The sequence below is a fragment of the Haliotis rubra genome, unplaced genomic scaffold (genome assembly GCF_003918875.1).
Source record: "Haliotis rubra isolate DU_JTF1 unplaced genomic scaffold, ASM391887v1 Scf11, whole genome shotgun sequence".
In the NCBI taxonomy this organism is placed as follows: Eukaryota; Metazoa; Mollusca; class Gastropoda; order Lepetellida; family Haliotidae; genus Haliotis; species Haliotis rubra.
Genome location: NW_025765003.1, coordinates 2,323,910 through 2,340,170, shown reverse-complemented (window position 1 = coordinate 2,340,170; position 16,261 = coordinate 2,323,910). Strand labels below are relative to the sequence as shown.

At 42.3% G+C, this 16,261-nt stretch overlaps 1 protein-coding gene across 1 annotated transcript in view; it reads left to right on the top strand.

The window, feature by feature from the left end:
* Window positions 1–12,511, top strand: part of LOC124284452 — a 75,446-nt gene extending 62,935 nt beyond the window's left edge. The window contains exon 2 of the mRNA XM_046720536.1: window positions 9,430–12,511. Within this exon, the coding sequence (XP_046576492.1) occupies window positions 9,430–10,390 (961 nt within the window). The 3' untranslated portion in view covers window positions 10,391–12,511. The remainder of the gene's footprint in view (window positions 1–9,429) is intronic.
* Window positions 12,512–16,261: the final 3,750 nt, after the last annotated feature.

Below are 16,261 nucleotides of genomic sequence, written 5' to 3'. Positions count from 1 at the left end.
AGCCCATTTCTGGTATCCCCCGCCATGATATTGCTGGAATATTGCTGAAAGCGGCGTAGAACCATAGTCACTCACTCCAAGATCATGCTTGCTACACAGACAAGCTTCAACAAGAGGTTTTATTATCATGTCTGTTGTGGACAGGATACAACTTTGATGGTTCTTTTAGGAGATGGTGGAGATAGTAATTGGGCATAAAACAAGTATGTTTTGCAATAACAGGCTCTTTTTAGTGTTCAATAAAAGTTTCATCTAAACGTTGACATATATATATGCTAAATACCACACTGTCTTTACAAACAAGGGGGCGGTGGGGTAGCTTAGTGGTTAAGGTGTTCGTTCCTCACGCCGAAGAACCGGGTTCGATTCCCGATATGTGTGGTGCCTATTGCTGGTGTCCCCCGCCATGAGATTGCTGGAATATTGCTGAAAGCGGCGTAAAACACAGCTCACTTTATCACTCAACTGTCTTGTCAACAGTTTGCAGTGAATCAGATTTTGCATCCCTCGGGATGAAATATAAAATATATTCTTTCTTCTATACTGGAGGAGCATTTCTGCGTCGTGTACAACCCTGTCCTTCTATCTGCCCAGTTGCGGTCGGGTAGTCTCTTGGTTAAAGTGTTCACGCTCGTCACGCTGATCACCCAGGTTCGATTCCCCACATGTGTGCAATGTGTGAAGCCAATTTATGGTCTCCCCGCCGTGATATTGCTGGAATATTGCTGAAAACAAATCTCACTCACTCACTTTACAGACAATGCCACGCAATAGACCCGGATTTGGATCCATACGGAGACCCCTTTCCGAGTGTCCACTAAGGTTGTAACGATTCACTCACATATTCGTTGAATCGAACCGTAGCCCTTCATGAATTCAATTCGTTATTCGTTGTAACCAGAACCGAATATTAACGAATATTTACGTGTTTTTTTAAGGGAACACGTGTTACTTGAACCCTTGTGTAATTTTGGAAAGTGCGATATGCAAGAATGAAATATGTACTAGCCTTGCAGTAGCGCAAGTCATGTGAGTTTGCCAAGGCCGCACATGGTACTGTTGATTAACTATTACATACCAAATTTTTAGTGTCAGGAGATCACTGGTTATTGCTGTGACAAATTAACACTGTCAACATGGGCGTCCATATTGTGCATCAATAACTTAACTACAATATTGTATTCGTGAATAATTATTCATATTCATTACCCAATATTCATGATATGTATCATATTCGCCACAAGGTGTATTCGTTGCAGCCCTAGTGTCCACTGTCGTAATTATATTGCTAAATGTATAAAATATAGTGGATGTGATGTATTTTGCGACTTTAAAAGCTACCAAGGTGACCCAGTCGTCTTAGATGGCACATTGTGCTGTTTTGAATTGTGCACGCCAGAAACTATGACTGGAGGTTCGAATCCCGATTCCCCCCCCCATTATGTTTCTAGGTTTGTCAGCAACAGCCCCGTGCTCATCGGTTTCAGGAGTGTAGTTGACTTAGGAGAGCTTCATCTCTATTGACCTCCCATATGACACACGTCATCGTATCCCAGTTGCGTAGATCTATGCTCATGATAATGATCATTGGACTGGCTGGTCAACCAACCAACCAAATCTCTTCTCTCCCAAATCCCCCCTTTTGGTGTGGACACGCTGTGTTATAACTGAAATAGTGTCAAGCGTCATTAAACCCACTCATTTTAATTTTCTGGTGTCCCCTGCCGTGATATTGCTGGAATATTGCTAAAAGCAGCGTAAAACCACTCACTCACTTTAATTTTCTCAAAAACACTTTTTCTAAAATGTAATCGATTTCATTTTTGGAAAAAGAAAAGAAATGAAATTAAAATTCAACGTGTCCAAGAGGAATGTTTTAGTTTCTATTTGTCCCTGAAACACATCACAGCTCCTCTGTTCCAAAGAAATATCGGAGAAAAAACATAATTATCTCTCAATTGTTTGAAAATTACGGTTCAGTACCGTTTCCTGATATAGAGTTTTGTCTGTGTAATGTAGAGAGGCGGCGGGGTAGCGTGATGGTTAAAGCGTTCGCTCGTCAGGCCGAAGACCCAGGTTCGATTCCCAACATGGCCCATGATATGTACAATATGAGAAGCCCATTTCTGGTGTCCCGTGCCGTGATATTGCTGGAATATTGCTAAGAGCGGCGTAAAAGCCAGCTCACTCACTCACAGTGTAACACAGTCAGAGTCCGTGGATTAGTTTTAACGCCGTTTTGACCAGTATTCCAATGTTTGAGTGAGTGAGTTTGGTTTTACGCCGTTTATAGCAATATTCCAACAAAATAAGTGAGTAAGTTTATTTTTACGCCGTACTCAGCTATATTCCAGCTGTATGGCGGCGGTCTGTAAATAATCGGATATGGACCAGGCAATCTAGGGATCAACAGCATGAACATCAATCTACGCAATTGGGATACGATGACATGTGTCAACCAAGTCAGCGAGCCTGACCACCCGATCCGGTTAGTCGCCTCTCACGACAAGCATGGGCTACTGAAGATCAATTCTACCCCGGATCTTCACGGCGGCGGTCTGTAGTTAATCCAGTCTGGACTAGACAATCCCGTGATCAACGGCATGAGCATCGACGCAATTGGGATACGGTCACGTGTGTCATATGGGAGGTCAGTAGAGTTGAAGATGAAATGTGTCAACCAAGTCAGCGAGCCTGACCATCCGATCCCGTAAAACGCCTCTTACGACAAGCATGGGTTGCTGAAGATCAATTCTAAGCCGGATATTCATGGGTTACAACAAAATAACGGCAGAGGACACCAGAAATGGGCTTCACACATTGTTCCCATGTGGGGAATCGAACCCGGCTCTTCGGCGTGACAGCGGACTGCTTTAACCACTTGGCTACCCTGCCGCCCCTCTTGTCAAAATGTTGAAGTAGACTCCGACCTGATGCAGTTTAAGTATGACAGAGAGATATACATATATGGGTTATATTGAATGCTTGCTACATGCATGTACACCGCAGCAATGTTTAAGTCAATCTAATAGTCAGTGTCTGGCAAACAGAAGCCAAGTGGGCACAGACTGACTGCACAGTTATGGATGTGGCGTTTTGCCCCGTGCATATAAAATGTCCACATTTGATGCTGAAAATCGATTGTGGCGACTTGAGTGTTGTATGAATCAGTTGTTAATGTATCTCCACATGTACTGAATAAGACGCGAAGATTGATCTCGAGGTGAGGGATTCAACTGCAGCCTTGCTCCACAATGTTCATGAACGAATACCGCCATATAGATGGAATATTGCTGAGTGCGGCGTGAAACAAGACAAAAAGCAAAATAATCCGTGTTTGAATGTGAGGTTTGCTTATTAGCGGGCCGGGGCGGTGGGATAGCCCAGTGGTTAAAGCGTTCGCTCGTCACGCCGAAGACCCGGGTTCGATTCCCCACATGGGTACAATGTGTGAAGCCCATTTCTGGTGCCACCCGCCGTTATATTGCTGGAATATTGCTAAAAGCGCCGTAAAACTAAATTCACTCACTCACTATAAGCGAGCCGTGGTCTTGTTCCGCTTGTATTCGGCGTGTATGTTCTCCAACGCTGCATGTATATAATGGCTGTGATGAGTCCCACAGAGGCTGGAGATATGTATGGTGAATTTCGTTGTTCGTTAGATCCTCTGAATCTCAAATGCACATGAAGTATGGATTTCATTTTCAGTGCGGCGTGCAGGGAGTTAAGATCGCTTTTATTGTCATTGCCGTTACGTCATGGGGACTTCGACAGTGACTGAGGATAACATTCACCCATATACACAGACAGTAAAACTGGAATCTGGTGAATTCATGCACTGTTCACTTATCCGCGAATGTGTTTTCGGTTGGATCAGATGATCAGTCTTTGGTATAACGGCCAGTTTGAGCTGTATATTGATTAAAAGTCAAAACTGCAATAATATTTAGCACTGAGTCTCTTATTCTTTTACTGGAGAGTTGTAGTGTGTAGTGCCGGCGGTATACTGAATGGTTATCGTCGTCGTCATCATCGTCGTCGTCGTCGTCGTCGTCGTCATCATCGCCATCAGAAAAGTGACAATAACCATTGAGTAATGTCTTCAGTAAGCCATGCTTGTCGTAAGAGGTGACTAACGGGATCGGATGGTCAGCCGCGCTGACTTGGTTGACACATATCATCGTATCCCAAATGCGCAGATCGATGCTCATGCTGTTGATCACTGGATTGTCTGGTCCAAACTCGATTATTTACAGACCGCCGCCATACAGCTGAAATATTGCTGAGTGCGGCGTAAAACTAACCTCACTCACTCGTTGTCGCTGCTGCTGCTGTCAGACAAATGGCAAGAACCGAGTTTGAAGTGTCTCCGCAGCAACCAATGCTGGACCAAATGGGTCAGTTAATCATGACTAGGTTTGCCGCTCATGAGGTCTGTCACTGGTTTGACAAGTCCAAAAACGATTTATTTACTGATAAAGCTGGAAAATCTGGGCGGCGTCAGACAGCAAACAAAACGGAGAAAAGAATCGTTAAGTAGTCCAGCTTTTTAACCATTCAGTTTTATGGAACATTTTACAGCCCCGTTTGCCAGTCCTAGAATTCTTCATTTGTGCATTCAGGACCAATTCATTGACGCGAAGATCTGTTATCTTGAAAGCGACACAGACGAATACACGGAACGGAGGAATCTCAAGTCTCTCAAATCCGTCGGTTACAGCCGCCAGTTGAAATTTAATGAAACCGAATCGGGAACGGTGACTGGTATTGGTGGATTAGGAATTATTTTAGGATGATAGGGGTCTTAAAGTCGCCGCCCTTGGGGGGCCTTTATTAGCATCGGCTGAAGTCGTAGTATGGAGCTCTTCAGCCAAACCAACCCTTGCTGTTGAGATCGATATACTTTGACTGGTACTAATAGCCTATTTATTTTGTTGTCTCCAGAATCAATAATCATAAACCTCTTTCTGAGTCTTCCCACAATCAGGCCGGAATCACCCCCTGACCTGTGCTCGTTCCCACGCCGTCCCCAATTCCCTGACCCACGTTTATTCCCTTGGGGTCGGTAGCTCACTTCATCAATGGCTGTTTGTCTCAAATTCGACTTTAAACGCAGTGACCTTTATCTGAGTTATAGAAACTATTTCTACTCCAGCGGTTCAATATTCCAAACGTCTTTTAAATTCACTTTTCGCAGGTTCTTCCTGCTGGACCTTTATTTTGAACTGGATGCTGGTACATAGGTCAGATTCACGCAACTGTGCTTCTTAATGTTCGGCTCAAGTAGTTTTACGACGCTCTAACGAAATTGGCTGACATTTGTGGCCTCCTTGGAGAAGTCAGGGAAACGAAATGTGCTACAATCGTGTTACTGCCAAGTTAAAATGGCGACCAGTGGGTAGGCTAATAATTGCCCAACTCCTAGACTGTGGAACAATATATCCAAGTGTCGGATAAAGTACGACTTGCTTTCGATTATTGATATATTTTCCGATGTTATTCCTCGCCTGATAATTGCTGGTGCAGACTGTTTACAATGAAACTAGGATTTAATAGCTATCGTACAACGGCGTCTAATAAGGGTATCATACGGTTGTAACGATATCACTATTTTAGTTGTTATTACATTCTGAAGAATTGGCTTCTAAATGAGTATAGTGGTATTACAATGTTCTAAATTGTCGTCGGGTAATGTAGGATTGCAAGGTACTTTATATTTGCAGACGCTTAATTCGATAGGCTATAAAGACGTTATTATGTTAGGTGAAACAATCGTAGCCTTTTTCTCGTATATTCTATTAAATATTAAATAAATTGGAAATATTAATGTAAGCACTTTGTGTAGACTGCCGTACTTTTAGTATCTTAATAGTCCTCTTTCAGTTTGATATTCAACTTCACACAACTGAGTAACAACATCAAGAAGTTAATGTAGTGTTCTCACGGAAATGGTCGAGTGTTACTGAGTCACAAGCACACTTGAGACAATATGCTTTCGCAGCATGTAAGATCATGGGAGACTGATCGACAATCAATGCCATTTCCAGGCTTAAAAAGAGACCCGTTGCTTCTTTTCTCAATTCTGATATGTGTCTGGGCAAATGCGAATGCGAGTGCTTACTTGATCTCCATTTTACATAGGAATGGTTTTGTAGTGAGGCGTTTGATATTGGTATTCGTCTCCTTTGAGAGAAAGAAGTCTCGCCATTGGAACAGCTTGGAAAGCAGATCTGAATGAGATTGAGGATGAAATTCGACTTGACTTGGATACATGGTGTGGGATGTAAACTGATCATTTCCAAAAGCAACATATTTGAGTTGACACTCGTATATATACTATAATGTTTGAGTGCTCTGTTGAAACTGTTTTGAAATTCAGAAAAACACCCTGGGGGATTGGGAATGGGCTGGTCGTCGTTATATACTGAATATATCGAGTCTGTAGACCTTTGACAAACATAAGAATAAAGGCTGGATAGTTTAAACTACAACTGTGCTCACCTAGCAGTTAGGTTGGATCGATATGCTGTACGACTCTGAACTTTCCATGTTGGAGAGGTTTTGTCTTCGTGCAGCTGAACGTTTGGATGGAAGTAACTGGGGAAATTAAATGAATTTTTAAGTCCTACCGACAACGGTTGAAACAATGCGCTGGTTTTAATGTGTCTGGTTGCTACAGCACGTAATAGTGATTGTGTCGAGAGGGTGGTGGAGTTGACGCGCCGAAAACCCGGGTTTGATTCCTTTCTCTCTCTTGCTCGAACACGTTATACTGTTAGTGATTGTGTCGAGAGGGTGGTGGAGTTGACGCCCCGAAAACCCGGGCTCGATTCCTTTCTCTCTCTTGCTCGAACACGTATTACTGTTAGTGATTGTGTCGAGAGGGTGGTGGAGTTGACGCGCCGAAAACCCGGGTTCGATTCCTTTCTCTCTCTTGCTCGAACACGTATTACTGATAGTGATTGTGTCGGTGGTGGAGTAGCCTGCTGGTAGCCTTGGTCTTCAACAACCCATGGCTGCCTCGCTGACTTGGTTGACACATGTCATCGTAAACCAGTTGTGTAGATCGATGCTCATGCTGTTGATCACTGGATTGTCTGGTCCAGACTCTATTATCTGCAAACCGCCGCCGTATAGCTGGAATATTGCTGAGTGCGGCGTTAAACAACAACCACACCAAACCAAACCAAACGGGGTTTTCTCCCACATTATCCAGACCAAGTGGCGTTCGGTCGATCGCGATCCCTCTCCACCCCACTTCACCATATCGTGTGGGACATTCTAAGGACGTTCTAAGGTCTAAATGTCACGTTCTCCTTCAAATAATGTCAGTACTTGACCAACTCTTTGAGAGGTTGTCTTCGAACAACCTGGCTCCGCTGCCGACATCGTGAGACCAGCACTCATGGTTTTTACGACATGGTGACACTGCACGTTGCCAGACGCTGTCCGCGTCCAGGGGAATATCTGATGACGAGCCATTCATTCTCACCATATACATATTCTCAGAATTGTACATGACTTTCAGATTAGGGAGTTTTTTGTTTGGGTCGAGTTGCATTATACATCCTCTTAGCTTCAGTTGGCAGACTTTCAATATTGATAAATCTTCGTATTACTCTTTTTGCTGGCGTATATGCCAAAAATGAGTTCTCGATATTTATTTCTTTGTCCGCAACTGGTTGTACTTTGTCACCAATAAATCCCAGGGTATAGCACAAACTATGAATAATCTGGAATAATCTGTCCTGGTGCTATACCGCTGTGAGTGTTAAGGTTCATCTAATTGAAAGCAAATAATGGATTTATCGGCGAACTTTTGACAGGGAAATATATTTAGCTCACCTGAAACGATGGTCACCCCTCACCAACACTAAACGCCCACACCCCACAGCCGCATCCCACACCAACAATAAACGCCAAAAGCCAATACCCACACCCACATTCCAAATTCCACATCTCATACACACTAAAAACCCACATCACATCTCTTACCCCTATGCCCATAGCCCACGCCCACAGCCCACGCCCACATCCGACGCCAAAGCCAACATCCCACGCCCATCAAAGGCCCAACATCCCACGCCCATCAAAGACCCAACATCCCACGCCCATCAAAGACCCTACATCCCACGCCCATCAAAGACCCAACATCCCACGCCCATCAAAGACCCAACATCCCACGCCCATCAAAGACCCAACATCCCACGCCCATCAAAGACCCAACATCCCACGCCCATCAAAGACCCTACATCCCACGCCCATCAAAGACCCTACATCCTACGTCCATTAAAGACCCTTCATCCTACGCCCATCAAAGACCCAACATCCCACGTCCATCAAAGACCCAACATCCCACGCCCATCAAAGACCATACATCCCACGCCCATCAAAGACCCAACATCCCACGCCCATCAAAGACCCAACATCCTACGTCCATTAAAGACCCTTCATCCTACGCCCATTAAAGACCCAACATCCCACGTCCATCAAAGGCCCAACATCCTATGTCCATTAAAGACCCTTCATCCTACGCCCATTAAAGACCCAACATCCCACGTCCATCAAAGGCCCAACATCCTACGTCCATTAAAGACCCTTCATCCTACGCCCATTAAAGACCCAACATCCTACGCCCATCTAAAGACCCAACATCCCACGTCCATCAAAGGCCCAACATCCCACGCCCATCAAAGACCCTACATCCCACATCCGACAAACCACAATCCACGTCCATGCCAACGTCCCACATCCCACACCCAAATCCATCCAAATTCCGGGATTCATCATAGTCTTGAAAGTATTTTGTTATGATGGAAACGAAACCTCCAGGTACTGAAACTGCTGATGGAAACAAACTCCCTTGGTTATTACGACATGTAGTTACCAGACGCTCTTTGCTTTCTCCGACCAGGGGAATATCCGATGACGAGCCATTTCGTCTCACCACATACGTGACGAATATTATACATAAATAATAGGTTTTCGGCGAATACTCCTATGGTTTCAAGCTTTGATGCAGAAGTAATGCTTTGTGTCCTGTGTCAAATGTAGACAAGAATTATAAACGTCTGAACTTATACAAATGAGTGAGTGAGTGAATTTAGTTTTACGCCGCTTTTAGCAATGTTTCAGCAATATCATGGCGGGTGACACCAGAAATGGGCTTCACACATTGTACCCATGTGGGGAATGGAACCTGGGTCTTCGGCGTGACGAGCAAACGTTTTAACCATTACGCTACCCACCGGCCCCAGATAAAAGATGTTATATTTATTTCAATAAAGATTGCTCAGATTGGACCTTCGCCTCATACTCTGCCCCTTACAATAATAATCAGCTTCAGCAGCTACGTCGTTATTTCTAACTTCAGACGTCAAACAGGTGATTTGAAATTTGAGTTCTAATGTAATGTCTCCTGTGTTTCAGATACGGGGCTGTATATCTGAAGTGTACCGTACCACACAAGCGACGCCCATATGCTGTCTCAGTTGCAAGGCAATCCTGCGAACCTCCAACGAACTATCTGCCTGTCATACATTCTGAGAAGGCGTCTCATGAATTTACAGTTTGCGTGACGCCGTTCAATTTTAAATACAGTCGAGCGTACGAGCTGGTTGAAATGGTAGAGTTCAACAAGCTGATGGGCGCCGGAATGGTGATGTTTTACAACCAAAGCACAGGCAAAAACGTAGACGCTGTCCTCAAACACTACGGTGAAGAAGGATCTGCAGAAGTAATCCAGTGGCATCTTCCAATGAAGGTGGACACATGGCCGCCAAGCGGCGCACCGGAAGTGCACTATTTTGCGCAGCTTGCAGCCTTGAACGATTGTGTGTACCGAAATTTACACCGCTCAAAGTACCTGGTATTCACAGACATGGATGAGTTCGTCATCCCCAAGGCGGCAAAGAACTGGACGTCTATGGTTCAGAAAAAGGTAGCTAAGAACCCAAACATTGGTGCTTTCATCATAAGGTGTAACTTCTTCCGGAAAGATTGGCCGCAGTACTCGAAGGACTTTGCCGGAAGGAGCGACGCGGAGAAATACAAATCCATCCTGTTGTTGAATGTGATGAGAGAGAACAAGGCTTTCAACTACTTTCAACGTTCCAAGTATATTATCGTGCCTTCTCGTGTGGAAACTGTGGGTATCCACAACATCTGGGCCCTGCGTCCAGGCTTTATAACAGACCGGGTGTCCACAACTGATGCCCTCCTCCATCATTACAGAAACTGGGAGAACCCGAAAGACAGCCTGACCAGAGTGGAGGACTTGGTCATCCATGGCTACAAGGACAAGCTGCTGGAGAGACTCCGCTATACCTGGGGCAAATTACCCGGGATTGTAATGGACATACCTCTTTCAAACTATAGCAAACCTGTATAGATTCGAATGAACCTCTGTGGTTTGGACTATACGGTCATACCTCTACAGTATTCCTGGGGCAAGTTACTCTGGGTTTGCATCGAGTATTCTGGTATTCTATAGCAAGTTGTATGTCAGTTGACGAACATTATCCGGTCCAACCTATATGGACATATATCTGTAGTGATCCTAGGAAAAATTACCCGGGTTGGTATGACAAGCCTCTTTTGTATTACCTGTTCAAATTACCTCTTTGGTATTTCTAGGGAAAATACCCAGGGATCGTACAGACATACCTCTGTAGTATTGTGTTGGCATATAGATACCGCTTTGGTATTCCTATTCCCATTGTTCGTATGAACATGTATTCCTTAGTATTCCAAGTATTCCTTTGGGTAATTTTTCCTCGGATGTATACACATCTTATATATTCCTAGGGCAGGAAAAAATAATTTGGGCTTGTATGGAGATACCTCTTTGGAGTCCCAAGTGCAAAATATCCCTTCTTTGTAAGGACGTAACAATATTTTATTCCGAGAGTTAATTTACCAGTGTTCGTTTGGACTCGCCCCTTTAGTATTCCGAGGTCAAAATACCTTGGGTTAGAAGGGACATTCCAATTTAGTATTCCTGGTGCAACAAGGCCCGGGTTTGTAGGATATCTGTGGCAGATACATGGAGTTGGTAAAAACAGACGTTGTAAGTATTTCCAGGGCTCATCTAGTCAGTATTACAAGGACAAATTACCCTGGATCGTATGGACATACCTGTGTCAAAGTATGACAAGCTTGTGTACATGCTAACGAGACCCTTGTTCTGCGAGACCCTTGTTCACTCGCATTCGGGAATTATTCCTTCGTCTAAAAGACGACCGAATCTCTCGTACAAGTTCCAAACTTTCTGTTAGTAAATAAGTGTCAACTCCCGTATAAGTGTCGTAAGTGGTGTTAAAGCAAGATATTACGATCACCCAAGAGCTGCGCTTAGATCGCTTCGAGAATTGGTTGATCTCGGCAAACTGACCGTAGCTCTAAAGCGATCGTAACTCTCACACTTTAACAGACATCTACAACAGGTACGATCGGAGCTCATAATAAATGTCAGGGCCCTGCCCCAAAGCGATCTTCGCGCAAAGGCCATCATGTCCAATACTTAACACATGCTAAGGAAAATCGTAGCACTAAGATTGCTGTTTAGAACGTGGCCTAGGTCATTATAACGTCTGAGTGTATACGCGATGCGGGCTAATATTAGAGGATATACTGTACATCTCTTCCTGGGAATAGTTTGGAAAAACTGAAGGGGCAAAACTTTTCGACTAACTAACCTCTAATATAGGTAAAATGAGAGTGAAAGTTAAATTTTGGCGACAAGGTAGCCTGCTGGACAATGTGTTTGCTTGTCTTGCACATTTAGTCAGGTTCGATTTCACTCATGGATACTTTGTGTGAAACCCATTTCTGTTGGTCATCTGGAACATTGCTCTCTCACAACAGTGTAACCTTTCAACTCAAAATCCTCGTATAGTTTAAGACGACTTTACTGACATGCCCGTGATACCTTGGATAATAACGGCACCCCACTTGTCTCGAACTACTGAAGCTCGACAAGTTCGATGGTCAAGAAGCGTTTTCAAAACCTGGTGTTCCACTGTTAATGAAAGGTATTCCTCTCGGTGACAAATCTCACTGGATGACGTGAGCTTCTTGTTTCTCTGATTATTAGAAACAACATCAAAGTATGGAAGTTTGATATGTTTCGATACTGATGAAATGAGGGCGTGGTATCACATGTAATCATTAGTGTTAACCAATCCAGAAAGACGTGACCGAACGGTTTACTTTCTTTGTATTGTAAATATGTTCAGAGAATATATTTTGGTCACTTAAGAAAACTCAGTTTCTTTGAATGGGGTTTGTTTCACGGTACGTCATTTATTTATATTTGTTTACGGTGCCTTATTTATTTATTTATATATTTATTTATTTAATTAGTTGTTTATGTATTTATTTATTGGTTATTTTTAGTGCTACTTGGTACCTACGTAGAAAGATATAAGCTATCTGTCTCAAAAATGTGTCAGAGAGACATGGTTTTACGAAACTTTGGGCAATATTCCGCGAAATCACGGCTGAGGACACCAGAAATGGGCTCCACACATTGTGTCCATGAGGAGAATCGAAACCGGGCCTTAGTGTGACGAACGAACGCTTTACCCACAAGCCTACCCTACCGCCCTCACAGAGGTAGGGCTACATGTGGATACACTACAACTGTATTGCAACCGTTGCTTTCCTGAACTGAGTGCTGGTTAATAGATACATTTACCATTTGAATTGTTTTGTAAAAGAAATACTCAATGTTTAAGAGTAGACTTATTTTTTTACTTTGGAAGATATTTGTGGATATTTTCTTATACTGAAATCTGTTTTCAAACCTATCTGGTGTTGTGTGTTCGACACTAGAAAGATCCATTTGTGGTTGAATTGTAAATTGTGAATAGCTTTGAGCGTGCAATTTGTGACACGTTATACTTTTTAATTTCATAGCAAAGTGGGCCCCGTTTCATAAAGCGATACTATACGGTCTAGCTAAACGTAATGGTGTTATATGAGCTGTAGCGCCCTGATTGCTCTGTGAAACGGAGCCGTTATAGTTTGAATGTATTCACAATGAAACACCAAAACATTGCCATCTGTGATACATGCCAGTTGCAGGTAACGGTAGTTTAGGGGGATCTGTTTCTTTTTGAAAGCTTTAATTGTCTGCTAAAGCAAGCAATCAAATCCCAACGGAGTCTGCTCAGAAACTTGTTACACTCTAACCATCAATTGTTTAGCTCATGTGATGGAGAAACCTTACTTTACAGTGTTTGGTATTAGATCAAGAGAGTAGAACTCTTGCAGCGAGCCGACGGATTTGCTGAAATTCAGTCGCAGATGTGAGTTGCACATAAGAAGATTACTGCGATAAGCATTCGAAATTGGTCATTTGGGAACGGGAATCTTACCCATCATCGCAATAAAGCGCCAGCTTCACTTGATACAGCTTCATGTTTATCTCAAAATGCTTCATTCCGCATCAGTAGGACAGATGATTGAGGTGATAAAAACCTGTGCACGCATCATGATGCAACGGCTATTTAATTACGATATTCATGATGTAAGATCAAAAAGCATAGCTTCTACGATAGTCATGTCAGATACTGCAGTAGGTTGCGGGAAACAATGGCAATTGATTCCAGTAAGCTTCATTCCATTCTTTTAAGCTAGGCTGTTCAGTTTGGCCGATTGATAGCCCCAAGTTATTACACCCCGTCAACCGTTGATTGAGACAGGAGATAACTGCTCTCAGTTAATGCAGGGTGATAAATGAAACCCTCCTGCTTTTCCCTCCAAGTGTCATTTTAGATCAGAATGGACGTTCAAGAATGTAGCAAAGGCGGTATCAGCGATCGGATTCATAGCAGGGCGTATACTGGAAGTTTAAGGGTATGATTCGAATTTTCTCTCTGGGTTTGAACATTCTTGTCGGATGGATGGTGCACGTTCTCGCGACACATTAAAACGTTAGTTATTTCCACATTATCTGTTTAGAGCTCTGTTATCTGTAAACCTGCTAAGGAAATTGCCACGTGGCACATTTTATCTCACTTTACGTCAATAAGATCTGCGTGTTAACGAATTATAAAGCATCCTGTCAACAAAGTTGAAATTATGCATCCAAAATCAACATCCACACTGTCATCTCTCGCTTGGAACTTTGCCTCTGTGATTGGTGCTTACAAACTAACATCAACCCTGAAATGCAAAAAAAATGGAATAAAATGTTTCCTGTTGTTTTAATGACGCAACATCTTAACAAAGTGCCAGTTCTGTTTACGATCTATTATCATATCAAACAGCGACGACAGCGAACCTTCAGAGTTGAGTGAACCCATGTCATGATGAGATGCGTTTCTGATTCGTCAAACACCTACCATTAAGCTGAAAGCGCTGGAGTTAATGGCGCTTGAGCGATGCGTTGGCGAATGTCATCCCGTCTCGTTTTGTTGTACCAATTCGAGATCCCAACGAAAGTTTGAAAAAGAGAGAGGAAATGTAATATCATGAATTTCTATTTCTTATATCACCATAATCCGACTGTGATTACAATATGCCCTGACGGTGGAACAGATGCTGTCATCACTCCTATTTGACAACCCCTACTTGTGAATTCAATCCTTTCGATGTTTTTGTTTCAAATGTGTTTTTACAATTGAATGTAACACCTGAAACCTGTCCAAAATCTTTTAATGATATCAAGAATTTCATGTCCAATATTGATATAAAATAGATATTTATCAGTTAAGGGGTATATTTTGCCATCATCTTTCTTTCCCACAATCGAGATACATTGATGCACTATAGATTCCCTGATGACCTACGCATGTCGCTATTATAAGAATTAGTTAGTTAAAGTGATACGTGACGCCAATACAAACGTTGTTGGAACTTATAAATTATTTAACAATTATAGCATTTATTTTTCAATTGTACTGATGAAGGTAGTTTTGGGAGTATAACACGTAAATCAAAATTGACTTAATCAAATGTTCTGAATGGTGTTTGCACCAATATGTATATATTTTGGGGGAAGCTGTGATTTATGTAGATGATCTACGTATACGCTTTACATGGTGTATGAGATCAATGTGTTTGTAGGTGATGAATGTTCTATACCCTGAAATTGATACCGTTAATAGATATGTGTTAACCGGAAAAATGACCTCTCCTGTATGAAGGAAAGAATATTTACGCCAGACGTTTACATATGTTTATTGAATTTGGGAGGAAAATCAGGTCCTTAAGTCAAAACATATACAAATAATTCCAATTTCAATACAATTGAGATTTGTCAATATTTGCCTTGTTTTTGAAGTTCTTAAGATATATGTTCAACAGTCTATAATTGTAGTGATTTATTTAATCTATTTATATTGACAGCGACAGTGAAATAGTATTAGTAACGTAAGGATGGAAACACCTGATATACACTCAGTCTGTCTCGGTATATTCTGGAATAAATATGTCAATAGTGAATAATACTTAACTGGATCAATATCGTTTATAGATAATATATATTCCAATGTTGACTGTTGTTATTTTATTTGTTTTCATTCCATTTATGTTGATTATCAAAGATGCATTCCACGTGTTTGTTTTTATGCTGTCACATGCTAGATCTTGCCGTCAGTGATCACCAACAGTAGGCCGATTTGAGATTGTATGGTATTGTGTTAAGCTGGAAATTCAGGTATTATTCAGTGGGAGTTATCTACCCTTACTTTCTGTCTCCAACAAGAGATGCAACACAACCACGGATACTGCTTGTAATTTAAAGATTGGCTGTACGACAGTAATCTTGTGGTGTTAATTAACTTGCCCATATCAACATTGAAGTAAGCACAAAAATTTAAAGAGAACATAGCCATACTATGTTTTTAGAAATCAATATTTGTTTGTATGCAGGTACACAGCACATTGTTGAAGGCTGTATGTTTCTTTGTGGGTATGCGATGTATTATTTATGTCAGTTACGTTTTGATATTTTACCATGTTGTACCATTTAATTTATCATATGTTTGAGCCCACTGAGACAGTGGTATTCCGTTATACGTGCATTACATGTTACAGGCTTTACATACAGGGTTGACATATGGCGTGGTCTTGACATGACAGTGTTGATATATGGCGTGGTCTTGACATGGCAGTGTTGACATATGGCGTGGTCTTGACATGACAGTGTTGACATATGGCGTGGTCTTGACATGACAGTGTTGACATATGGCGTGGTCTTGACATGGCAGTGTTGACATGTGGCTTGTGGTCTTGACATGGCAGTGTTGACATG